The 25,171-nt window shown below is 31.3% G+C and overlaps 2 protein-coding genes across 2 annotated transcripts; both read right to left on the reverse strand.

Moving 5' to 3' along the window:
* Positions 1-4,078: 4,078 nt before the first annotated feature.
* LOC144547460 (uncharacterized) lies at positions 4,079-5,413 on the reverse strand. The gene is made up of 3 exons (XM_078296112.1): positions 5,016-5,413; positions 4,697-4,831; positions 4,079-4,441 (listed from the first exon to the last, which is right to left on the reverse strand). The coding sequence occupies exons 1-3, from the start codon at positions 5,381-5,383 to the stop codon at positions 4,231-4,233; spliced, it is 714 nt and encodes a 237-aa protein (XP_078152238.1). The 5' UTR covers positions 5,384-5,413; the 3' UTR covers positions 4,079-4,230.
* A 14,726-nt stretch (positions 5,414-20,139) lies between these two features.
* On the reverse strand, positions 20,140-24,924 carry LOC144547361 (ras-related protein Rab7-like). The gene is made up of 7 exons (XM_078295987.1): positions 24,661-24,924; positions 24,463-24,489; positions 23,922-24,021; positions 22,774-22,920; positions 21,955-22,035; positions 21,467-21,612; positions 20,140-20,455 (listed from the first exon to the last, which is right to left on the reverse strand). The coding sequence occupies exons 1-7, from the start codon at positions 24,714-24,716 to the stop codon at positions 20,386-20,388; spliced, it is 627 nt and encodes a 208-aa protein (XP_078152113.1). The 5' UTR covers positions 24,717-24,924; the 3' UTR covers positions 20,140-20,385.
* Between the last annotated feature and the right edge of the window lie 247 nt (positions 24,925-25,171).

Here is a 25,171-nt window from a genome sequence, read left to right on the forward strand (position 1 = left end):
CACATAATTTCTCCACTCAAATTCCTCTTTCCAGTCACATATATAGTTTTTCCAATGTTCTCTTTTTAAGGCTCAGAAAAGTCAAGCCCATAAATCTGCCTGATCGACCATTCATTTGAACCAATTAAACAATGGTCCCACTTGGTCAGAATCACCTTCTCTGTTCGTTCTTTTCTCTTTGAAACAATGGATCGACACCAGTAATGAAATATGGATGCGAGTTTTTTTTACAGGGGTAGGCAACAGATCTTCTCTGGAGTAGGCAATGGTTCTTATCTTGAATAGAAAATGAGTCAATTCTATATAATCAATATAGTTTTCCAAAATTCAGGGGTAGGCAACTGCCTATTCTGGATCACTGTAGCTCCACCACTAGATATGTGCCACCAATTAACTACAAAACTTATCAGATATATTTCAAACGATAAATCCAAATTGTTCAGACTGATCTATTTTATGAGTGATGTATATACATGCAAAGTCTATATTTTTCAAATTATTTTAGTACTAAGTGAAGCAGTAAAAAAATAATGATAAATAAATACATTAAAATTAACTTAAAGAACTCTCATATTTGTCCGCTTGACTTGATATTAGATAAATTTAAAAAATTATAATTTTGTATGTAAACGCATTACTACTGAAGCAGATTGCAGATTAGTTTGACCAATTAATTTGAATTTGTTGTTTGAAACCGATTTGATATATTTTAGAGTTAATAGTATTTAGACTGAAATATCATCAATATCACGGTAGCAAGACATCTACAATTAAGAGATATAAATTCTAATATAACTAATTATATATATAATAAAATAACAAATTATTACCCCCTCTTATTATTCATTACAAAATTCGGATAAATTTTGGACCAAAAAACTATTAACAGTGTGAACTGTGAACTGATCATCTATATACTTGAATGTTTTTAAAATATTTCTGCTTAATTAGGAGGTGATAGACGGTGCATCCTAGAAGCTACGTTAATATATAGAGCTTAAATACGCTCCAGCTTATCCATAACATGCACTCACATCACCAAATTTTTTATTAATATCCAAATTTTATATTAAATTTAAAAAAATATCCGAATCGGTTGGTTTTTTCGAAATCTATCCATTCCGGAAAAAAAATTTCCGGAAACTTGGTTCTAACTCCGGAAAAAAAATTTCCGGATTTAGGATTTTTTTTTTTTCCTGAATCCGGAAATTTTTTTTTCGGAGTTAGGATTTTTTTTTTTTTTTTAAAACAGAATTTTTTTTTTTTTTTTTTTTTTTTGTATTAAAATATTAGAAATATTGAATATATTTCTTTGAAAATAGATAGAATACAATATAATTTGATTTATTAGAAAGACTGCAACAAATAATCCGGATCAATATTTTTCAGATCGGATTTTTCGCGGCTGTAAGAAAAATTAATATATTTCTTTATGTGTTATTAGAAAAAATTAAAAATAATTAGATTCTGAGTTATTGATCCCGGTTCAAAAGTCACTTCTAGGTAATCCAGAAAATATTGTGACCTTTCTAGTACATTTAATTTATAAAAAGTTGTATCTATTTTGAGAATTCTTTTTGAAAAATAATAATTAAATAAATTAAAGTTTTTGATTTTTTTCAAAAATAGATACAACTTTTTATAAATTAAATGTACTAGAAGGATCAAAATATTTTCTGAATTACCTAGAAGTGACTTTTGAACCGGGATCAATAACTCAGAATCTAATTATTTTTATTTTTTTTCCAATAACACATAAAGAAATATATTAATTTTTCTTACAGCCGCGAAAAATCCGATCTGAAAAATATTGATCCGGGTTATTTGTTGCAGTCTTTCTAATAAATCAAATTATATTGTATTCTATCTATTTTCAAAGAAATATATTCAATATTTCTAATATTTTAATACAAAAAATAAAAAAAATAAAAAAAAATTCTGTTTTCAAAAAAAACAAAAAAACAAAAATCCTAACTCCGGAAAAAAAATTTCCGGATTCAGCAAGAAAAAAAAAATCCTAAATCCGGAAAAAAAATTTCCGGAGTTAGAACCAAGTTTCCGGAAATAGAGTTTAATTCCGGAAAAAAATTTCCGGAATGGGTAGATTTCAAAAAAACCAACCGATTCGGATATTTTTTTAAATTTAATATAAAATTTGGATATTAATAAAAAATTCGGCTCACATCATATATTCCACTTATAGATAGATATGCTTTGCTGTTATCTGAATTAACCACTAAGTCACTATCAAGCACTTCTAAGTAATTAACTTTCTAAGGCTCGTGTTCTCAGCAACTTCGGTTGAGATTGATGTTTTATTAGCTGAGGTAATCAATTACATATATAGATTTGTGCTATGGACCATGTTCATGCATGTTCAGTATTCAAGCTAGCTAGATTCTCCTATGCAAATAACAAATAAATTAGTGATGTTGGCCAAATTATATACGTTTCCTTCAAAAATTTTATATATTATATTGATCGTTATAGCCTCCAAAATTCTCATATTTACTTAACAAAAAATTCAGAAATATCAAATTAATGTACTTTGTACCCAACTTTACGGACCTGAGAGGATGTGAATTCCTAACTCATTCCCTATCTGCTTCCTTGAGCAAAAGTTTTACTATATATATATCAAACCTCGCCAAATAAAAAATTTTCCCACCTTCTCCAAACATATATTTCTCGTCTTTTCCCAATAGAATTCTAGAACTACGTACCACTCCCTTGTACTTGTTTATTCAAGCTCTATATATCTTGTATTTATCTCTAGCTCTTTCTCCCTGTATTTTAATTTCTTCGTGAGAAAGGGATTAGTATAAAGAGGATGGCACTTATTGGAGATTAATTGTGGTTTACAGCTGTAGTGAGGAAAAAAGAGAGAGAAATTAAAGGAGGCATCTCCAATTAATGTTCTTTTTTCAATTTAGCATGCTTCGATAAAGAAATAATTAATGAACTAGGTAAATATGAAAGATTGTGTGGTGTATAAAAATGAGCTTTTCAATTCCACAGAAAAAATAAATGTAACTTTGAAATTTTAATATATATGACGTACAGACAATGAAAGGTTCTCTTGATTACGTGACGTCATCTAAAAGTTTCAAATTACATAATAGTCCACTATACAATAAATTTACATTATATATATTTTGATCTAAAATTGTACTCATCTAAAAAATCACAGCTCACCACCAACATATTCCCACTAATTTTTTTTTTTGAAGGTTAGTGGCTTTAATCCACTAAATTTGTTGTTTGTTACACACTTTTGTTACAACAAATGTTGCAATATATGAAAGAAAATAGTATGCACTTGTATGTAGAACATAAGCATAAAGCCAACTTTTAATTACTCAGAAAACAAAAACAAACAAAAAAAAGTTTATAACACAATTAATTAAGCCTAGTCCAGCAAAAGAGTTCAATAAAAATAAAAAAAATACAGAAATTAAAAATTTTCATTTCTTTTTTATGAAGAATTTTATATTAATGTGTTATAGCTAATTTAAATTTTAAAAAAAATTAAATTTGTAGGAACAGTAGGTGGCACCGTGGCATATGTTTCAAAACCGTACGTACAAGTTGGGGGAAAAGAGAAATACTGTGCAAAGGAAGATGGTTGTACTTGGATACGTCTATAATTAATTAGATCCAACAAGTCCGTATTTTATTTGATTCAATTATGGCCATCAGACTGCTTGGTAATTAATGCATGTGCTGTTCGCCGCTTATATTGGTATTAGTTCATTCATTGAACGAATTTTTACACAAGTCTGTACATAATTATACATCTTATGGGTAAATTTAAAACTTGACAAAAGTTCTGTATTTCTTTTTATTAAAAAAAGGATATTTTTCTCATTTAGTTTATTAGTTGATGAACAATAATACAATATTTCTGAATTATATGAAAGATACTTAATTTAATCTATTATTAAAATTTACTTTTCTTCTTTTAAAGTTTGACAATTATTATTTTAAATATATACTAAGAATCACATGATATACACTATATAAATTTACCCATGGTTGGAAAAGCATTGCATTTCCGGATTTTATTTAACTCGGGGTCAAGAAAAAGCTGATAATATATATACAGAATTGGCTAGCTCAAGCTACCTTGATACAAGGTAAAAGAGAAGAAATGAAAGAGGGAAAAAAAAAGAAAGGAAGAAAGCCTAGCCATGAAATAGAAATACTAAGGCTCAACTACAGCTACATTAATTAGTTTCCTAGTGATGAACTTGGTGGCAAATGCATTCCGGCAACATAATACCGGCCAGAAGCAGCATCTTGTCTTGCGTCGTAGACCACGGTCGGACTCACATGATTGTGAACTCCCTCGTAAGTGGTTATCACATAACTCGGATCATCTTTGTCTCTCTCAACTCTTTTCTTCACCGAGCAACCCTCCGTTGAGCATCGATAGTAGTTCCTGCACATACCATATGAAAAGCATGCACTGTTCAGGCTAAGGCATAGGTTGTGCTTGTACATTTATACTAATGTAAATTAATTTCATTTTTGCTATCACCAATTTTCATGATCATACAGATTTAGTTATCTTCCTGTCCTGATGCATATATAGATGCTTGCTTATTTATTGCACAACAAATAAACATATTTAACCGTGTGTAACTGTCGTCATTGTTTTAATTAAAATCTTTTAGGTGGTATTCTATGTCTTTACCTTGGATTAGGGCTATTTTTCACAGACTTCTTTCCATATTTTCTCCACTTATAACCATCATCTACTATCTCTATATCTGATTGCATCCTGAATGCAATCCTTTCAGTTCTCGGCCTCTCCATCGCAGCCGCTACACTGTACATAGACACGAATGATAAACTTTGATATAAGCAAATGAGATCCCACTGATGAATTCTGATAAGCAAATGGCATCGATTAATAGTACTGTTATTCTAACTTCTAAGTAACAAATCCATTATTGAAAATTTAATTATCAATAAGTAACAATAAAAATTTAATATAAATGGTGTGCACTCGCCTTGCGCCGCCACTGCTTGTTGGTACATTAATCCCAGCACTGTTTTGCAAAGCTTGAAACACGGCACTCTCCATCTGTGGTGCACTCATGCCCCCGTGCATTAATGGTGCACCGACAGGACCACCTTGCATCAATGGTGGCGAGATGAAATTGGTCGGTCCCACTCCCGGTTCCAACAAGATGTAATCTGATAGATCAAATGGCGGAGGTTTATCCGACTGAGCATCGCCCAAAGGAATACTGTAGTTACCGGATGCGGATCCGGACTCTGACCCGGATCTACTTCCTTGACCATGCGGTGGGTTGTAGGAGGCCATGTAATTGTTGAAGTAGTGATCAAATGGATGAGATCCCAGAGTTGCTGCCATGGATCAGGGATGAAACATTGGTGTGCTGATATTTGTAGTAGTAGATGTGTCACTGGTAATATCGTATATATACATATGCAAACTGATTAAGAATTCAAGTAGTGTAACTAAATTCATGGGGGTAAAAGAGTAATTGTGTCAGGGAGTGAGGTTTCCTGACTGGTGGATGGAAGGTTCTACGTACGTGGCTACAGACTATACAGGTGTGCGCCGTGATTGAGTTTTGATGTTAATTTGTTTTCATTTTCTCTAGTTTTAATTCGCTTTCAACAGATTCTTGTCTTATATATATTTGACACTGATGTATCAGAAATCTCTTTGATTAAATAGACTTGGTCTACCGAACATCAGGGGATATCATTAATTAATTACTTTACTGTTACAGCCTTACAGGCTTACAGCAAAGAAATTAATTAACGGATTATCCATTTGAATTCCAATTGTTCCGTGCATGCTCTATTTGTTTTCGTCAGTCATGTCAGATTCTTAATCCCTAACTAAATATTAGTGTTACTATTTAAAAATACGAGATAGACAAACAAATTATATAAGTTTAGATGAAATGATGTCATTATTATGATGACACAGTTTAATAATTAATTACACTGGACTTATGATAATATTTGGATTGTGTCATTATGACAGTAGATGTGAAGTTGTCAGTCCCTATTAGAGGTTGCTATACAATTTAATAAATGTTGTTGTAGCTAGGGGTGTCAATGGGTACGATACGGGTAGGGTGGAACCATTTTCATATCCATATCCACTAAGAATTGACTTTATTCATACCCTATCCATACCCGTTAAAAATTTGCCTTATCCTACCCTACTCATACCTGTTAAGATTAGCGGATAATGAAACGGTAATAGACGAATAACGAATAATGCAAATATAATAATTTTATTAATTTTTCAAATAAACTATCAAAATTTATCATATCATACATACACAATCACAATTACTAATATAAAATTAAAATATAAATATGCAATTAATTCTAAGTAATAGTTTTCTATTAAGCAAAAAAAAAATCAAAATCACAAATATCTTTTCTAACAAATTCAATTCCTTAACTAAATAATAAAAAAAATAAAATGTTTAGCATAATATTCTTCTTATGATATAATTTATTTTATATAATTATCCGTTACCCAACGGGTACGAAATAACCTTTACCCGTACCCATACCCATTTATCTAACGAAAAAAAATTCTTATCCATACCCATAACCAATAAGTTAACGAAAAAAATCTTACCCATACCCGTCTTATTGAATACGATACAGGTAGGGTAAACGGGTGTCATTGACACCCCTAGTTGTAGCAAAGACATATGATTTCTATATATGTAAGAAGCCGAAATTTTTATTAATATCCAAAAAAAATAATAAATAAAAAGTTCTACCCGCTTTTTAGCAAGATTTAGGAAAATATAACTTCTAGGACGTGGGAACTACCTCTATAATTGCATGTAGGCTATTTAAAGAGGTCTCCACTACCTAGAAGTTATATGTTTTGATTTAGAGAGTTAAAAGTGTGCACATATACTCTCTTTTTCCTGTTTTGATATCTCATGTGTTGAGAAATCACAAACCCTAAACTCAAGATCTTCTATTAGAGAATAGGAATTAAGAAGCAACTGAAATAGTACCCTCTAGCAAGAGAAAACTTTAGTTTCTAATTAATTTCTTAGTGGATACCGTGGAGGGCTTCTACTTTGAAGTCTATAAGATGCCGTTTTGACAAATGAAGGTATCCAAGAGATTTAAAAAATAATACGACTTGTCTTTATTTACCAAATTGACATTTGGTAGAGTTATATCTAAATCTTCTTTTGTAAATAAATCTATGATGAATGAATGAGTAGATGATTATTAATACATATATATGAATTGCTTTAAAGCCGTAGATGTTTGTAAAAGAATAGATGATTATTAATTTAATTTAATTAGTATAATACAGTAGATCCGTAGATGTTTATAAAAAAGTTAAAATTTTAATTTTACCATCTTAACGCATTATGAAATCCTTCAGTATATGCAAGCTCCGCTGAATTAGTCCAGCACGCTAGAGATGGAACCTTCCAGGTGTCAATCTGTCGTGTGGGTCCGCATGACAGAATAGCCTTCGTATGGTGCCAAGTGTGTGCCTGATTTGGGGATCATCGGTCCCGCTTAATTGGAGAATTATCTAATTGCCACGTGACATGGCGGCATTTCCTACCAGTGGGTTAGTGCGGTAGTGCCTATTGGACTAATTGCTCGATCGACAGGCTGATATAATTACAATTTATGGACTGTGTTTGCTATTCATGATTTTGTTTTCCTTTGTTTTATTTTGAGAATTTCTATTCACGGTCTTGATCAGTCAATTCATAAAAATGTAAAGTGATGCTATCATAGACAAAATGTAAAGTGATGTTATCAAAGATGAATCTGCATAGAGTAAATGGAGATCAATTAATTACTATTTATTTATAAAATTTAAATATTTTTGTGTAATTTTTTATATAATTTAAAATAAAATGTTATGACTACCCTAAAATTGATTCTTATACTCATTATAAAAAATTTATATAATTGATTTTCAATGTGTATGTGACTATCATAACTTGAAAGTCTAACTCTACAAAATATCATGTGTATTTTGTTTTAAACAATTAATGTGAAAATCGCGTCTTCAAATTTCATTAATCAAGAGATCAGAATTGTCAATTTTTACAAAGAATATTTACAAGTTTGAAAATTAAAAGAAAAATAAATTAAAGTAAAAAATAAAATTAGAAAGAATACAAGAGGTATTGCATTCCCTAACGTACATTAAACCAGCTTCTATATTCTTTCGTAATATCTTTATTGCTAGGATTGTTGGTATTTTTTCTTCCTCTCTAAATATTCTCGCACATCTTTTTCTCCATATTACAAAGTACATGACCATTTGCATTTTTCTGGGTAGCTGTTCAGAGCCTCTCAGTATGGTCTATTTGTACTTAGCAGTCAACCTGCCAGTACAAGCATCATTATGCCCAAACAGTGACTTACCTGCACTGTGTATTGGCAATGCACAAACATATGTTTTATTGTTTCTTCGTGCTTGTAGCACAGACAGCATCGACTTGGCATCTCCTATCCCCTTTTTCTCAAATTTTGTATTGTCAGTATTTTATTCTGTAGCATCAGCCATATAAAAACCTGAACTCTTGTTGATGCTTTGATTTCCCACGGCCTAGATATGTCCACTTGTATATATGGCCCTCCTACTATTGCCCTGGTCCTCCTACTATTGCCCTGTAAAAGGACTTGCAAGAGAATTTACCTTGTTCCATTTTCAACAAATCTCATCCTCTTGTTCATCTGATAAAATATCATATTTTCTTAACTCCGCCCTCAGCATTTGTTCTTCAACTTGCACTTCCTCTGAAACATTGTTTTCCAAACCAAAATTCCAGTTACACGCCCCATTTACCCGTCATACTGACATATCCTTTGTGAGTGATTGTCATACAATACCGGATATCTTTCTCTCGGATCTGACTCCGCTGCTCTTCAAATAAGAGAGCAAGACTCTGTTATTCAAAATTAAACAGTTGATTTTTTTTCATGCACGGATCTCAACACATATGAACGGTTCGATTTAGAATAACAGAATCCTGCTCTCCTATTTAGAAAGCAGCGGAGTTGGTTCCCTTTCTCCCAGTGGTCCTTGTATCCACCTATCATTCCAGAACTGTATGTGTGTTACTTTCCCCAATTTACAACAAATCAAGATACTAAAGAAGGATGCAATTGGTTTCATGTTTTTCCAAAAAGCAGTTGTATGCGTCAGTTCCATGGTCTGACTGCCAATTGTATCAATTTGATTATATGCATCTAATTAATTAATATGGTACTTGTATTTGTACTCATCTCTACATCATTTTTGCTACAAGGGTCTGGTTGAAAATGTACAGGTTTTTTATGCCAAGTCCTCTCATCTCCTTTGACTTTGTTACGTGATGATCCAACAAGGACAATTTTTTCCCCCAATTATGTGTTATATTTTAAACGCACATGATCCAACAAGGACAATTTTTTTCCTTCATGTTACATAGTTGGACTTTCCTGTAAAAAGAAAAATCAACCTAGTTTTATTTTATCAGTTTCTCAGTTCTCACGGCAAATTATCTCGATATCTCGAGTAGAACTAGGGTGTTTTAAAGTTTACCGAGTTTCTTTATAAACATGTCAAATTGTTTTCAGACAACGAATTCAAATTGTTGAAATATTTCTACCTTACGAGTGATGCATTTATATGTAAAAAATTTCAAATTTCAAATTAATTTAGTATAAAGTCAAGTGATTAAAATTAAAAGTTTTATAAATTAATTTTAGTATATTTATTTTTTAGACGCCTTTTGACTACTTAATTTTAAAAAATTTATATGTAAATACATCACTCATGAAGTAGAAAAGTTTTTATTCGTTATTTAAAAACAATTCAAAAAAAAAAATTGAATTCATGGAAGAACTTAGTAAACTTAGAAACTACTCAAATATCTCCTCTCTGTTTTTCGCCTTTGAATTCGAGTTTGTACAAACTACAAAAATATCTTGTCCGAGGAAAAATTCACGTAAACAATCGTACAAACTCAATTTCAAAAAAAAAAAAAAATTGAGTTTGTAAGATTGGTTACGTGAATTTTTCCTCGAGCAAGGTATTTTGTAGTTTCTCTCTTTATGGCATATCGTGTGGCGGGTATATGGAACGTTTTCATGGATTTGTGCTGACCGCAGCTTCTTTAACGAATGGAGTGCGCAACAACGGATCTAGAAGAAGTCAAAATAGTGGGTCCCACGACTAAAGGAATAAAATAACAGCCTCGTCGGCCGAAATGGTTTGTATCGATTTCTGCATTGCGATTGTACGGCAAGCGCTAAATTAATTTGTACCATGTCCTCGATGAATTCTGTTCCCCTAAAGTAACTCAGATTTTGAGTTTGGATCTGGACCGTTAGATCTTTTCTGACACGAATATTAAAGAAATTCCGTGAAATCGACTTTGGACCAGATTGGCTCTTATTCTGATCAGATGGTCCGGATCCAAACTCAAAATTTTAGTTGCTTTTAAAAAATCTGGACCCGTCCGCAATACGGAAAGTGATACCAATTTTGTCTCGTCCCAATATCCATGTGAAAATTACAAATTTGCCCTTTTTATGCAAAACGCGAAATACTTTTTAAATTAGAGAATATTATTATGTGATTAATTCTATTTTTAAAATGTATGTTTTTAGAGATTGAGGCAAATTCTTTAAAATATATGTTTCTTATTGCAAAGAGAATAAAGTATTCATTAGATGATGGTTTATCATTCTAATAGTTGTAGTATGTTTCATTCAAATTGGACCACAAAAAAATTAAAAAAATTCCCTTGGTTTTAAAATAGGATGAAAAAAAATATTATGTGTATGTTTCTTGCTGCATATTTGAGATTGGATTTTTTTTTTCCCCCCGGCCCTAATTATTGCATATGTCCGTGACTTTCATGATGCTTGAAATTATTTTAATTTTTACTTTAGTTTTATTCCGAAGATTTGAAAATTGACTTTGTTGCATTTCAAAAAAGAAAAAAAAAAGACTTTGTGCATTTGCTTAGAAGTGAATCAAAGTATTTGAATTTTGATATAATATTTATATTATAGAAAATCAAACTATTTTGAAATTATGATTGTATTATGACGCTAGAGTAATATGGATCAACCCATGTTACATATCCATATAACTATTTGTAAAATTCAAACATTTGATTCAAACAATTAAACATTATCTACATATGAATTGTATTTGGAGACCAAATTTTATATTTTTTAGAATTTTTTTAGTATATTATTAGATAGGTTTAAAATCACTACTTTCAGCTAGTATAAAAATTTTAAATCAAGTAATACACTACATATTTTAAAAAATAGTAAAAGAATTATAAAAATGTAAAATTTGATTTGTAAGCACGAGTTCATATAAAGATTATATTGAACTGTTTAAGTAAACTATTTGAATATTCAAAATGAAAATATAAGCTCATAGTACGAACTGCTTTGTAATATGCATATAACCATAGCCTCACTCTAGTATTATATTAAAATAATAATTTTGAAAATCGGCAAATAATTTTCAAATTGTATATCCATGATGATTATAACTTAATATACATGAAGGAGGTGGCGGTTAACACAAGCATAATAATCACATGGTAATTGTTGGCTGCTGTGGAAAAAAATATATGGATGTGACGCACTAAGCCAAGTTCTAGTGCCAACACGAGACCACAGAATTTTTCTCTCGTCTTTTCTTTTCTATCGGCATCTTTTATGTTATCGACATATCAATTTCAAATTATATCATATAATGTGTAAGATCAATACATAAACCCTAGGATTAAACAACTTCACTGAGTTATTAATAGATCTAGTTAGAATTACCAACAATCAAGTTTGATATAAGATTGAGAACTAGTATTTGGTCTAGTGACAAATGCACATGGTCTTTATGTGAGAGGTCATGGGTTCGAAACTTAAATGGAGAAAATCCTTTGTTATAATAACAAAGATGTACATGGTTTATATGTGAGAGGTCATAGATTCGAAACCTAGATGGAAAAAATTCTTTGTTATAATAACAAAGGTATTAAATAGTTGAGTGGCTTGACCTCCAACTTTTACTCAAAAAAAAGTTTGATATAAGATTCCAGTGTGTAATTCATCAAAAATTAGTAATAACGACCTAATTAGTTTGTTTATTATGCATGGAAAAAATTGATTAATCAACGAAATTACACTACAATTAAACATGGTTCGAAGGTAAAAAAACAACATATTGATAATTAATTAGGAGGCCAAGAATCCTTTTTTTTATCTTTGGGGTGGGGACCCTCCTAAACTTTAAAATTACATATTTCTCTTTTTAAAGTTCATAATATCATATTTATCCTCTAAATTTCCAAAAGTCACAAATTTATTCATCTTATTGTTTTTTTTATTAAAAACATTTTAAATTTATAAAGTACACATGTTATCCTTTGTTAAAGAAAATATATATGTAAATTGTTTAAGAAAAATGTGAGTCTTCTAATTGGTCTGTTTTTGTGGGCAAATGAATCATTTCTCTACTTCTTATGCTTACGTAAGCATATACTTAATGACACTACGTATGCGTCGAAAGTACAGAAATTACTCATTTACCTCCATAGAAGAACTGAAAGAAAAGAAATGAAGAAGTCAAGCTAAACCAACCAATAAAAAAAGATATATTTTTCGTAAACATACTATACATTCTAAATTTTTTAATAAAGAATAAAATAGGTATTTAATAAATTTAAAAAGTTTTTAATAAAAAAAGACAATGAAATGGATAAATTTGTAAGTATTTGAAATTTAGAAAGGTAAGTCTTCATTCTTATATTAATCATGTAGATGTCCTGATTCGCCAACAGCTGTGATTAAAAGATAAAATTTTGGATTAAATATGAATCATCCAATCAAATAATCTACCTTTTTTTATTCTATTCATCTTTTTATGTTTATTTATCTGTAGAAATTTAAATTTATTTAGACATGTATTTACCAGAAGTATATGTCACACGATTTTCTAATTGGTCATTTTATTTTTGAAATGTCATTTAGAGAATTGATTAATTGTATCTTTATTTCTTTCAATTTTCTATATCATTTGAGAAATATTGTTTGTCCAAGGGTATAGATGGGGGGAGAGAAGGAATTGAAGATTTGGAGTAAAAGAACTCAACGTGTATCACAAGAAGATCAGAGTTCATATCTTCAAAGCAACTCAAACTTTCAAAATTTGAGTTATTTTAAAATATCTGAACCCGAAGATTCAAATGTCATTTTTTTCACTACGATTTCGTTTCTTCTGTAAAAATAAAAAATTTAAAGGAAAAATGCGATACATTAATTTCAGTTAATTTTAAAAGTTAGTATTTATAAGTGTAAAAATTAATAGAATAGAAGTACGTTATATAATAAAAAATAAAAGACCGTACCACTTAATCGATTATCAATTTTATTGAACTATTGATCACTGGTTTTTTTAAACTAATGATTGGGTATAAATTTTATTTTAAATTTGCGTTATTTTATTGAATGTGCTGCTTTTGAACTCGGCCAATGTCAATTATTCATATTGCTTGTTTGAAATATTTATTTGAGGCAATTTTATGTATACCCCTCGAAACTTCAAAATTAAATATTTCCGCTTCTAAAGTTCGTAATATTATATTTACCCAAAATTTGTATTGTTACCGTATTAAAAAAAACAAAAAAAACCACTTTTTATTAGAATTTCAACAAATATCAGGGCCAATGGGTCAATGGGTGGCCCCAAGAATGGGACTGCCCATTGGCCCTACAGCCGCACTTTTTTTAAACAAAAATTGTATTATTTTATTTGTTTTTTTGTGTCATCCTTCATAAATCATAAAAAATAGTAAAAATTAGTACTTTACAAGTTTATTACATAACCAATTTACTAAGCTACTTACATCGAAAATTAGAAATGAAAAACTTGATCGGAAACTTCAACTCAAGTTTTTAGGTTCTTCCCATAGCAATCACCGATGCATGCATCTTCTCGCAAGCTTTCCAAAAAGTGGTCATTTGCTGAAATATGGCACTCAAGCGCCGTTTTATGACCTTTCGAAGTTTGTCGTTGTTTTTCGCATTCTCAGTGAAGATATCGTCTCTCTTATCTTATCATTTGTCCTAACCTCACATGTTTACAAGAGATGCCTTAGATAAATACATGTACAACATACATGTGCTTTAGAAATGAGAAAAATAACTTACAAAAAAATTGATAGAGATGCATTATAACAGAAAGACACAAATTGATGACGTGGGAAAAAATTATATTTCTTTTATCACGCATGGATCATACAATAAAACTGTGTATAATTATTGGAGCATTCATATACATCCTCTGGAAAAAAAAAATCGAGGGCAATTCCAGAAAAATTTTCGTAGGGTATATATAAAAAAATGATAACAAACTATTTTAAAAAAAATTGTTTTAAAAAAAAACAGGGGGAGCAGGGTCAATGGGCTGTCTCATTCTTGGGACCGCAAATGCACATGGCAGCCCTCAAGAAAAGAGTTGCCCATTGGTCATGCAGCTCTAGTATTTTTCAAATTCTAAGAGAGTAGAGAGTTCGGATCCTACGAGGTATATCATCTGAGGTAACAAAATATTTTTGTTTAGATCCGATCTGTCGGATCAAAAGCTGTATGAATACTAAAGGAACTTTGTGCATTCTACCTCAAATCAAATTGACCTGTATTATAATCGGACGGTCCAGATTTAGATATCAATATTATGTTACCTCGGATATGGACTCGAGGTATCGAGGAATCGAGCAACTAGATTCTGTGTGGGCCATTTGCGCATGTATTCAAATTTAAATTAATCCTGAGTCATCTATAGATTCGATGACAATATTCTTTTAATTATTAAATTGATTTTATTTTGTTTCTCAAGATCAACCAAGAATAATCTACTTTCCAGGAAGCCGGGACTTAAAAAATGAGCGAGCGAAAGGTACCGGTACCGCACGAATTCATGGCACATTTATTTAGCTCGTGCCTAATAAGACCAGAGAATTGAAACTTCGACGTTCGTTTTCTTTCCCTTTTGCTTTTTTAAAATTTTGTTACTGTTATTAATGTTGTTGTCACTTTCTTTATCCATTTCAAACTTTTTTAGGTCTCCTGATAACTTTCAAGTTTCAACACTTCGCAATACGCCAATACCCACGTACTCATTTCTGGGGATTTTTTTCATAAACCATAATTAATAAAACGTTTTTTACGGAACCAATATGATTGATTTTTTTTTTCAAAAACCATAAGGACCGTGGGGTTCTCACGGTCTCAACTTTTTTTTTCTTTTTTTTTTAAAAAAATAGATTTTTTTTCCAGACCGTGAGTTCCCACGGTCTCATTTTTTTTTTTTTATAAAACAAAAATTTTTTTAATTTTTTGTATTAAAATATTAGAAATGTTGAATATATTTCTTTGAAAATAGATGAAATATAATATAATTTGATTTATTAGAAAGACTGCAATAAATAACCCGGATAAATATTTTTCAGGTCGGATTTTTCACGGCTGTAAGAAAAATTAATATATTTCTTTATGTGTTATTAGAAAAAAAATAAAAATATTTAGATTCTGAGTTATTGATCCCGGTTCAAAAGTAACTTCTAGGTAATCCAAAAAATATTGTGATCCTTCTAGGACATTTAATTTATAAAAAGTTATATCTATTTTGAGATTTCTTTTTGAATAACAATCATTAAATGACTTAAAAGTTTTTGTTTTTTTCAAAAATAGATACAACTTTTCATAAATTAAATGTACTAGAAGAATCATAATATTTTCTGGATTACCTAGAAGTGACTTTTGAACCGGGATCAATAACTCAGAATCTAAGCATTTTTATTTTTTTCTAATAACACATAAAGAAATATATTAATTTTTCTTACAGCCGCGAAAAATCCAACCTGAAAAATATTGATCCGGATTATTTATTGCAGTCTTTCTAATAAATCAAATTATATTATATTTCATCTATTTTTAAATAAATATATTCAACATTTCTAATATTTTAATACAAAAAATTTAAAAAAATTATGTTTTATAAAAAAAAATGAGACCGTGGGAACCCACGGTCTGGAAAAAAAATCTATTTTTTAAAAAAAAAAAAAAAAAAAATTTGAGACCGTGGGAACCCCACGGTCCTTATGATTTTTGAAAAAAAAAATCAATCATATCGGTTCCGTAAAAAACGTTTTATTAATTATGATTTATGAAAAAAACCCCATTTCTGGACACCGTTAGAAGCTTCCCGTTTTTGGTTGTTTTTTTAACTTTTGATGTAGGTTTATATAGGCCTATTGACTTGAGATGGTATCGTTTGTACCTATTTCAATCTGACCTATTGATGGTTTCGATGAAATCGGTAGAGTTCGCTAGCTACTTCCTTCCAAAATGGAAATTTCAAGTATACCTCAAAAACTTCAAAATTCATAATTACATATTCTCCCTCTAAAATTTATAATATTATACATCCTAATATTGTGTTTGTGTGTTGTAACGGAAACATATTATAAGAAAATAAAGATTCTCATGCAAAATGATATATTTTTATTGAAAAAATAGATCAATTATATCTTGCATTGTTCTATTGAGTACTTCAATTGCTCGTCAATTTGCCATTGTTGTTTCATCCCATTTAATCAAAGTAGTTATTTGCAATAATTGTACAATTTTATTATGCTTATTGACATTACAAAGAGAATTGTCCTCAATTTTGAAGGGAATGTTAAACCTAAAATGTGCAGTTTTTTCCCAGACATATTATGTGCTGCAAATGCTAACGAAGTATTTTATATTAAAACTTATTTTAAATTTATTTTGAATTTATAAAGTACACATTTATTCTTTATTAAAAAATAAAAAATATGTAGTTTATTTAAAATAAATGTCAGTCTTCTATTTGATCGGTTTCCTAAGATAAACATAAACAGTGCATATCTCTATTTCTGACGCTTACAAAAAGCTTGAATTAAAAAAATTATCATTAGTCTTTTTTTAAGGTTATCATCTAAGTAACAGTTATTTTGAATTCAATTTTTTTTTATTATTCTTACGTATTGTTTAGAACTTTTTATTGTCTTTATTTACTTCTTTTATTCAACAACAACGACCAAAAGACTTGGTCAATGGAAATTGAAATTGGGTCAACTACATGGAACAGTATAGTGTGAAGTGTGAACATGTGTATTGGATCACAAATCACAATCACATAATTTGGTGCATTCATTTATTCCTTGTTGTTAAATTTCTAAGCAGTTTCTGCATATTTGGAGCTATCAGGAGGCCCTCTAGTTAGCTGAACCAAAAAATTAAATGCAGGAGATGTATAGATTGAAACACTTTATTAATTATATAATAATATATAGTTGACGTCCGTATTGGTTTTGATTACTTCCTCTATAATTACTAGTAGTGCATGTGCATCTTTTTAGTCATGTGGTTTAGTTAATTGAAATTATTCTCTTATATCAACATTTAAATATACTAATAAGTGACATCGATAATTCTAGGAATAGATTCTCTAAAACATACTTATATAAACGCACGTGATATATAATTGTTGGCTGCTGGGACCATGATGTGGATATATCATTTATAATTACTTGACTGTTATGAAGTAATAATAATACTCTGTACCTGTTGCTATCATGTTTCTAATACTTCCCCGTTTCACCTTCTAAAATTGAAGAACTTGAACATTTGAAGAATATTCTTGACTGTTATTTTCAGTGACATGGAAAACACAAATACTTTTCTTCTTCTTTTTTTCTTTTTGTAGTGTGGGACATGCATGCATCAGTAGTTTCGCATGCAAACCGAAATCTTAATTTGATATATCTTAATTGAATTGACAAGATGATTCCAGGAACCGAAATCTGTGATTGTCAAAAGAGCATTGCCTCCTCCACGAAATCATTGGTACCAAAATGACAAGGGAAGCTTCCAGTCTTCCCCCTCTTGTGAGGATAAATAAAATGGCATGCTGTTGAGGGTAAGAAAAGACCTTTTTGTACTCCTCTAATGGGCCCTGCTGCTGCTCTCTATTTCTGGTACCTCTTTCTGGGAAGCTTGTCTCCTCGGTCTAATACCATTTGACTTGTATTCGGATGTAAAAGTTATTGTGGATTTTTACATAAAATCTAAAATTTTAACAACATCCGGTTCAAATTAAACAACACCTGCCAACATATTAGGCCACTGGTGATAAGCCAACAACTTAGTAAGGGTAAAGCTAGGTGGGATATAATGGAAATCAAAAATGTCAAATGTCTGATTCGATAACTCCATTTGGAACCTACCAGGAAATATGGCGTCAGGATCTTCTGTGGCATATACAAGCTGCAATATCATTAGGCATGTTCAATACTTCTTTCAAATCATAGTAAATAATCAATGATGAGTTTGGCTAATATAACATCAGTGTCATTTCAACCTATATAATGCCAACTCTAAAACCTATCAAATCGACTTCGAACGACTAATCCAAACCGTTCAAACCGATTTACATTATGAGTGATGTGTTTACATACAAATTTTTTATATTTTTGAGTTATTTTAGTATCAGATCAACCGGCAAAAATATTGAAAAATTAAAGTATTAAAATTAATTTAAAAACTCATACATTTGACTGCTTGACTTAATACTACATAAATTCGAAATGTTATAAATTTTGCATGTAAACGCACAAGGCACAACTAATGAAGTAGATCGGTTTGAACGGTTTGGATTCACCGTTTGAAGTCGATTTGATAGGTTTTAGAGTTTGTGTTATATAGGTTGAAATGACACTGACTTGTTTATTATGTACTATACAGGAAATACCACACAGAATCTACGCTAATTGTGTTTTCTAGAATGTAGAAACCTCAACGGGACAACGGTACATAAAATTGGTTTTCAAGTTTCAATACTTGAATAAAAAATTCTAGTCAAGTCCTGAGATAGAAGAGCATTAAACAAAGCATACAATACAAGACAGACGCACATGTTGTAATACAATTCCTATCATGGGTAACATCCATTCATGCTTTTTAGTTTAGCACTTTGACGATTCACGAATCTAAAGTCTCCTCGTAACGAAACATAGAATAGTAAAAACTGAAAGAAACATCAGAGTAGTTTCTCCCCACCAGATAGGAAGGTCTCTATTGCATATGTCGTTTTCACAACGATTCATGCATCTCAGTTCTGGATATTGTGACTTGTACCTACCAATCTGAATTCACAGAAAGGGGTTTATAGGTACATTTTTTTTTACTAAGAAGCAGCTAAATACAAATTTTGGTGTGCTGTTGTTATCATCTGTCTAATTTAAGTTTGATTCAAATGGAAATTCCATCTTACATTTTATTTCTAATTTGTCAAAGGTGAAAGAATCCATCTGTTGCTATTATAAGAAAATCAGTACATATTTTGGGCACAGTATATGAAGAAGCAAGAACAAAACCACCATGCCCATAATTTTTTTTCGCAAGTAATTGAAAATTTTAAATTCCAAACTGGTGCACATACATCAAGACTGGTGCATATACATCAAAATTCGTCAAATTTACAGTTCGTTTTTTATAAGCCAAAATATCAATGATTTTGGACTTGACGAGATGACAGTTTCCATTTTTTAGAATTTTCAAATTACCAAAATTACACTAGCATTAGCATAATGACACAAAAGAAAGGTGGGCATTGGATCCCGCTATTAATATTTGAACAATCCATTTAACATGCACAATTATCTGGCAAAACCAAGCTACAAGTCTCATACCAAGCTTGGAAGTTCGGGACAAGGGCACATCCATTTAATTTTCAAACAAGCATCAGATATAATCATCTAACAAAACAGAGCCATTTCATATTAAAAGAGCTCAGTATAAATAACCCGAATTTCATAAAAAAAAAAAAATGTAATTTGGCATTAGCATCATCTATATTAAGAAAGGTAATGTTTTAAATATTACGTAAGAAACAGAGAGCACAGACTGAAGCAAACAGAGTGACACAGACTGAAGCTTATGCAACAAAAGAGCAAGACAAAGAAAACAGAGATTCAAATGACAAACAATAATAAAATTCACCATCACCAAACTTATAAAGAGTCGACAAAATTAGACTCATTTCTAAGATGAGGATCACTGAAGCCTTCATTTCTACAACCAGAATTCATCTGGATGCCAAAAAATATCATTACAAGGGCGATGAATAAAATTAAAGTACAAAAGGGCGAAAATGGACAGCAAAAATATGCCCATCATTGTGCATGCATGATTTCAATAAAAATACAAATCAAAGAAAGAAAGAATATATCACATGAAGAATCAATAGAACGTTGGCAAGGTGAAATCAATGTGCCAACAAATTTACTAACAGGCGCATCCTCCTCTTTGTTCAGTAGGCTCTGTTGAGGTAGCTTCTGGAAGGGTCTGGAAGTATCTGAAACCAGAGAGAAAAATTTGAACAAAAGGCATCCAAATGCTTTTACTTTACTGAGGGAGAAAAAATCCTGGCAGTATTCTAATATATAACATGTACCCCTGCCAGTACTCATGCACCAGTAGAGGTACATACTCATGCACCCCTGCCAGTACATCCAGATAATACATATCAAGGATGAGGCGGGTTCAAATGCCTCCATTTTTTGTGCCTCCACTTTTTAATTTTATAATAACAAAAATTCTAAAACTTATATGTCAAAATAAAACTGTTAGATATGATCTATATGATTTTCTCTACATGTACATAAAAAATTAACACTTTTCAAGTTTGTTTATATATGGATCAATAAGTTGAAAAATCTAAGTCCAGAAATTGTCCACATCAGTGCCATTTTGCAAGCTCTTGATAACAATGAAAACAAAGTTGAAATGCCATGATCTTTTATGTGTGTATAGAGAAATATGATATAGATCATATCCAACGGTTTTATTTTGACATTTAAGATATAAATTTTAAGTTATAAAAGTTTTAAAAAAGAAGGCACAAAAAATGGAGGTAAATGTTGGGAGTGAGGCTATGGTAGTGCATACCGCAGATTGGCCCGTGCTATGGATCAATATCTCCATTTTTAAAGTCCAAACAATTGATCTGAAATGTTCAACATGATCTCCATATGAAAATGTTATTGTAGATCAAACTTTATATTTTTAGAATTCTTTTACTATTTTTTAGACAGGTGGAAATTCACTTGATCTGAAGATTCTAGACCATTGAAAAGTAGTGATTTTCTACCTATCTAAAAAAATAGTAAAAACATTCTAAAAAATGCAAAATTTAGTGTACAAGTACATTTGCACATGAAAATCATGTTGAACAGTTCAGATCGACTATTTGAACTTTGAAAACAAAAATATTGATCAGTATTACGGGATCTATGCTATGCATAGTACCGTAGCCCTGCTCAAATGTTGGTACCAGGCTGGTAAAGAAATGCTTGCTTAAACTAACATGTCCTGGTTGCGCTCATGGTCTAGTGCGAGTTTGGCAACAGAGAGAAAAGCAGCATCGACATTGTAGTCCTCCTTCGCCGAAGTTTCAAAATAAGGAATATTTCCATTAGCAGCACACCAATCTTGCGCACTCTTCTCAGATACCTGATATCATTTTTTTACTTGGTCAATCTGACTGAAGTAATTTTCAATAATAATTGCCTCATATGTGCTCCATGTAGAAAACCACATCAGAAACCAAAATAACACATCGGAAAATAAAAGAGTCAACCAGAAAATAGGAACACAACAAGTAAAAAAAATTCAGAGTTATAATAAAAATAGTATATTAGACATAGGGATGTTTTTCATTTCAAGACAACAGCACCATCAACTATACCAAGAACAAGTGCACTTGCCATCACATATAGAAGCACGGGGTGGTTAGAAGGTATTCGACCCTTTAAACTATCAGTCTGTGAAAAAATAATTTATAGGAAGTCTTACAGATCTGCTGTTGCCACCATCTATATCAATCTTATTACCGAGTAAAATGAAGGGGAAATTTTTAGGATCTGATGGGCTAGCCTGAAAATAGAAAATTACAATTTCAATTAAGCCAAAGTCCAAAACAATCATATTAACCCCCGTGGGTAAGCTTTCAAGAAGAAATGAAAGCTTCTGGTTCTATGTCACTTTTTCATACATACAACAAATAAGTGTGTAAAATATTACCATGGAAAATACATGCAAACCGAGAAATTATATTTGGGCAATAATTTCAAAATGGGTGATACAATCAGGATGGTATTGATTACGGTACTTCATCAGTTTAGGTTCTTTTTTTTTTAGGTGCTCATTGGCCTGTTCTTGATGTTTGAGCATCAGATAAAATAAAATGACAAACCCAAGAAGTAAAATATAGATAATAAAACCAGCACATAAGAGTTAAGGTACAGCTCTGCACTTAAAAAAAATAATGGGCCGTATAGAAACAGGAATTGAAACACTTATTCATCCAATACTGCTGGACATTGAAGTTAATTTACAATTAAATACCACTTCTCTTTATTGACCTGACTAGAAATGAACCCTTCCCAAACAAAAGGGTTATCCTCAGTACAAACAATCAGTATAGATTTGGTTCTGTGCCCAGTAAAATTACAAGCTGGTCATGCTGGTACCTTTACTACAAGGAGCTTTTTCTTTTCTATTTCTCTGACTTTCCATTTTCATCATCTCAACTGAATTTCTTATAAAAACGCAACAGTAATCACGAAACTTCAGAAAAAAAAAAAATTAAACAAAAAGAAGAATCTACCAGACCTGGTTAAGAAATTCTTCACGCCAGTTGTCAAGTGTGTCAAAAGACTTCTTGACATTGACATCATAAACTAAGACACAACAGTCAGCCCCTCTATAGAAGGCCACACCTAGGCTTTGAAACCTCTCTTGCCCAGCCGTATCCCATACCTATTTAAAAAGGTAGATAAATTGAAAAATCTTAGTCTTGTTGTCATAATAAATACTGATTTACCGCATAACTCATAGCATAACATGTACGTGCATGTTCCTGTGTGCTCAGGGGCGGAACTAGAAAATTTAGTTAGGGGGGCCTGAAACTTAAAATACATAATTATTAATTTGTGGTTAGTGGGATTTGAACTCAAGACCTCCCAAGCACAAAATATAGTCTTAACCACTATACTACAAGCACACATTTAGTATTTTATGAGGGGGGACGAACTATATAAAAACTTTAAGGAAATGGAAATTCAATAAAATTTCAACCTAAGTGATTAAAAATTTCAAAATCATGGGGGTGGCTTAGCACCTCGGGGCTAAATGTAGACTGTGTGAGCTACAAATAGACCCTAAAGGAACCATCCTCCCTTTTTGGTTCCTCCTTCAATAAAGTCTTTCAGTTTCAACTTTTAACCTAAACATTGTGATTGAATATGTATCATTCTGATTTTTACAATATTAATCTTTCATTTAAAATGGATAAATTTCAAGTCAGCAATGACATGGAATGATTCTTTTCAGTGGAGATAATATTTCAGTGTTAGAATCACCCGTTTCACATCTGTGCCCAAGGATTTTAAGCTTTTAAACTAGAGAAAGGTGGTTGGGACCACATTGGAAGTTTCAAGGTAGAAAAACCAAAGACAGGAACCATTGATAACTTTAAGAAGCATTTTCATGCATTGCTCAAGAAATAAGGGGCTGTTGGATTCAATCCTAATTGTACCAAATACAACTCGGGTATGTACAGGTCAGTTCATAGTTTCATACAAATTTTGCCTTAAATTTCAAGCCAAAAGAAACCGAGGGAAGTTTACTTCTGTTTAAGAGTGTGAAAAATTGTATAGAAAAATAGACATAAATTAACTGTTTGCTTTCTTTGATTCTTTGTATAATATCAATCATGGCTGTAAAGTTTGTAATAAAAAAAAATAAAGATGATAGCATACTTGGAGTGTAACAAGTCTGTCTTCGACCAGGATCTCCTTAGTCATGAAATCAGCACCTATGGTGGCCTTGTACTGTTGACTAAATTTCTTATGCACATATCTTTAATCCAATCATTAAGAGAAACCATTATATAAGGCATTCCTTACTATACAAACTATGTTTACCAATCAGAAAATTCAACTATTAGCAAAAATTATGTTCTCTTCTCAGATTTACAATAAGAAAAACATAGCACAGCACATTGATGAAAAATATATCCCAATTGACAGACACATTTATGATAAAAGATATATAGCTGACTGATCCAAGTGTTCAGTGATATATATTTTCATATACTACCAGAGATACTAAGCTAACTTTCAATAATGCAAGGAACCAAAATGGCCGTCAATTTGGTGCTGTTACAGTTAAAACAAGGAAACGTGAAACCCTAGCTGACCAAGGCAGACCTCCAGTCAATGTGATCAAGCTAATATCCAAAGCGTTAAGAAAATAATTGATTAGATAAAAAGAGTACTAATTAATCCCCAAAAAGGATACTGGTTCATCAACGATGTCTTCCCGACTCTGCAGATCAAAACACAAAATAAATTTTATTTCAAAATAGTTAACAGATCAAAAGAGCACGGTCCAATACATCTCAAAAACCTACTAGTCGACGAGATCTGAGCTAGATCGGAACCAGAGACCAAAATCCCCAGAGGAAAAAGAAATTAGAAGAGCAATGAGAGAATTTACCCACTATCGCCAAGTACTATGACCTTGAGCAAGGTTCGGCGCCTCGCAGTTGCCATTTCCGAACAGAGTCGAGGGAAGAATAGATATCAAATAGGAAAAAAGTAAAAGATCTTAGAAAAAAGGAGCAAGGATTGGATGAGAGATTTAATTATTAGTCGGAGAGAGAGAGAGAGAGAGATGAGAAAGAGAAGGCGGAAGCGCCCGTGGTGTCTCGAGAGCACCGTTTGTTTGGTCTCGAGCGCAGAGCACGACCTGGAGAACTAATTATTCAAATACACCCGGAGCAGCAATAAATATTTGTATGGTGCTGTGTGTTTTTTTTACTATTTCCAATAAATATATAAAAAAAAAGTTAAGCTTGTCCAAATTAATTTTTAAGAATCTAATTTATAAGCGATTAAGCGTCTTGGCTAAAAAATATTATTTTGTATCCAACGTTGTAGATTGCATTTTTATCAATGTTCTAAATAGCGCGCTATTTAGGTATAGCGCAATTTTTTTAACCCGGCCG

The sequence above is a fragment of the Carex rostrata genome, chromosome 31 (assembly GCF_964058835.1).
Source record: "Carex rostrata chromosome 31, lpCarRost1.2, whole genome shotgun sequence".
NCBI lineage: Eukaryota > Viridiplantae > Streptophyta > Magnoliopsida > Poales > Cyperaceae > Carex > Carex rostrata.